The sequence below is a fragment of the Carya illinoinensis genome, chromosome 2, assembly GCF_018687715.1.
Source record: "Carya illinoinensis cultivar Pawnee chromosome 2, C.illinoinensisPawnee_v1, whole genome shotgun sequence".
NCBI classification, from domain to species: Eukaryota; Viridiplantae; Streptophyta; class Magnoliopsida; order Fagales; family Juglandaceae; genus Carya; species Carya illinoinensis.
The window spans coordinates 2,498,011-2,500,834 of record NC_056753.1 but is presented as its reverse complement, the minus strand read 5'-3'; the positions used below and the strand labels follow the sequence as shown (position 1 = coordinate 2,500,834).

General features: G+C 33.4%; 1 protein-coding gene across 1 annotated transcript; it reads left to right on the top strand.

Annotated features, from left to right (window-relative positions):
- The first annotated feature begins 517 nt into the window (after window positions 1-517).
- LOC122301602 lies at window positions 518-982 on the top strand. Its single transcript, XM_043113009.1, has one exon. The coding sequence runs from the start codon at window positions 518-520 to the stop codon at window positions 980-982; it is 465 nt and encodes a 154-aa protein (XP_042968943.1).
- The last annotated feature ends 1,842 nt before the right edge of the window (window positions 983-2,824 follow it).

Below are 2,824 nucleotides of genomic sequence, written 5' to 3'. Positions count from 1 at the left end.
AAATACACTCCACACAAAGATTGAGGAAAAAAGACCAAACCAAGGAATTGGACAAGACAATCAAGGCGCTAGCTAGCTAGACACAATAACCAAAGATATATTTGCAAGAATCCAAAGATAAAAGCCATATATATTTAGTGTTTCGTCGGAATGTCTGTCCGTGGCGCGCGGAGCCACATGCATGGATGCTAGGGCATCTATATGTTTCCCAAGTCCCAAAAAACAAATATAAAAATCAACTTAATTATTTCAAACAAATTTTAGTAAAAGAATCTCTTCGGCTCTAAAAAGACTTCGAAAAACTAATTGATCTAACTCCAAATAAAATTCTTAGTTTTCTGCAGTATATCCTTTTCTAGTTCACAAGTTTGACCTCCAAGAAAAAACAAGCAATATATAAATTTTAGTGAAGGCATGCACTGGCTAGTTACTTATAACTTCTTGGCTTCGTACTATTTATTGGTTTTCAATTTGGAGTGGTAGTACTGTGATCAAGGCATAGAGATAAGGCGCAAAGATGATGATGATGAGCTCAAGCTGCGTTGGGGGCTGTTTAGACGCCCAAGACCCAGTAAAAGTGAGCTTTGTGAGACTTTACAAATGGCCTGAAGCAGACGCAGAGTTCTTAAGAAACTCAAGCATGGAGGACGAGAAGACATCATCAGAGACGACGGGTCGTCGTCGTCGTTCTGCTTTCAACACTGAAGCATATGTCTACCATGAGAGCTTTGCTTCGAGGCAGAGGTATCTCAGAAGCTATACTTTCAGCAAGAAAGAGACGTTTATGGAGAAAACAAAGAGGTGGTACTTGAAGGAGAAGCAGAAGGTCGTACTGGTAATTAAGAGCAGTACCAAGTCTAAGAATTACAAATTATCACATGGTAGCATTAATGGCTCCTGTAATTCTTTTCTTGGAGGCGTCTTTAATGTATTGCTTTCCTGTGTGGCGACGTTAGACGTTCGTGATGATCATGATGAGTAAGAAGAAGGCTTCACAGCTTCAATTGGTACGTAGTTTGGTCTTTAATTGTAATATTAATTATTAGAACCTCTTCTGGTTACCAAGGTTTTAAGCTCTTTTATTTTTTATTTTTTGGATTAATCGCCAAAAAAAAGCCATCCTTCATTTTGTTTCGAAAACTTGTCTTAACGATGTTCATTGCCGATAAAGCTCATTCTGTAGTTGCCGTTGAAACTGGAAGTATCAAGACAATTCGAATCAATTTGTCAACAAGATAATAAACCTGGGAATTTCCAGTAGTTTTCAATACCCGACATAAATCAAAAATGAGTTTTGCAACATATAAGCTCACACATTACACACCACACATTTTTTTATTTTTTTAAAATTTTTCCGGAAATTTTTTTGAGTTTATTCTTCTTAAACTAATTAAAAATTTTTTACTCACTATCTATATATCAGACATTTGATAAAAGAAAAAAATTAAAAAAAAAAAAGTATGGTGTGTGGTTTGTAGGCTTATGTTTAGAATTTTTCATTAGAAATTGTGGACAAATCTTCTAAATTTGGATGATAAGACATATCTTGCTTCTAATGTTGCAACTAAATTTTAGTTGATCTTTTTCTTGTCAATAAAATTTTTTAGATAAAACTTTTCTACAAGACCAAATATATTGTATATGTTAAATGATTGATAAGTATTTTTAAGATACAAAAAAGAACTAAGTAGGAGAAGCTCCATTGCCTTCTCTAGTAATCCAATAATCCAATAGGCCCCGCCTACCTTCATCTTTGGTTTCGTCTACAAATAGATATTATAAAAGTAAACTCACAAATTAATGTAGCATGATTGAGTGCGTTAGATTTACAAAAGTTAATTTTCTTGTAAGGTAAATTTCACATATAATATTGAATTACATCAGTTTATAAGTTTATTTATTTGAAATTATTTTGTGGATCTAACACTCATTTTCTCATGATAGTAAACTCAAAAATTGGTGGATAATATGGTTACAGTGTTAGCCTCATTGGAATGAAATTGTAATATAAGTTTTGCTATATACAACCACAGTCGCGTATTAATCTGTGTACCAATACTGATTCATTCATACTTAAAATTTAAATTAACACTGTTTTCAATAAAATCTACTTTTTAACCAATCACATCATATTAATATACAGATTAATATACAATTGTACTTATAATTATATTTTTCCTTGTAATATATAGCATTGGAACTTCCTTTACACCTATTGGGCTCGTAGAAAGATGAACCCCGGCTCAGGCCTTCAATTAATATGGGTACGTGAATGAGCCCAATTCTTAATTAGTCAAGATAACTTGTGTACACGCTTTAATTTGGACTAAGTAAGGCTGGGCCTTCAGTCATCATGTTGAACTCCAATACTGTGGACCTTTAAGATGTTAAGTACTTGCAGCTGAGATGATATTGAGATGGTTTTGATCCAGCTCAGAAGATGTTTCATGTGTGAATACATTTGAGATGGGCCTAACTAATAATGACAAACTTCTCACTAATGAAAGAAGAAACACACGAGGGAGAAGAACAAAGCAAGCATCAGAAGCTTACGAAAGTACTGGAGGATTTAATTCCTTTCAAATCTCTTCAAAAATATATAAAAAGGGATGCAAGATATGCAAGCTCTAAAAAAAGGGTTACCGGTATAATTATAAAGCACGCAACTCTCACGTAATCTCTTTAAAAAAAAAATGGTAGAAAAATCCACTTTTTCACAGGCCTCACGTTTTTCAAACGGCTAGATTAAACGAGATTTGCACACCGGCCTTAACAATATATCTAGCATTACTTATATATATATATATATATATATAATAAAGAA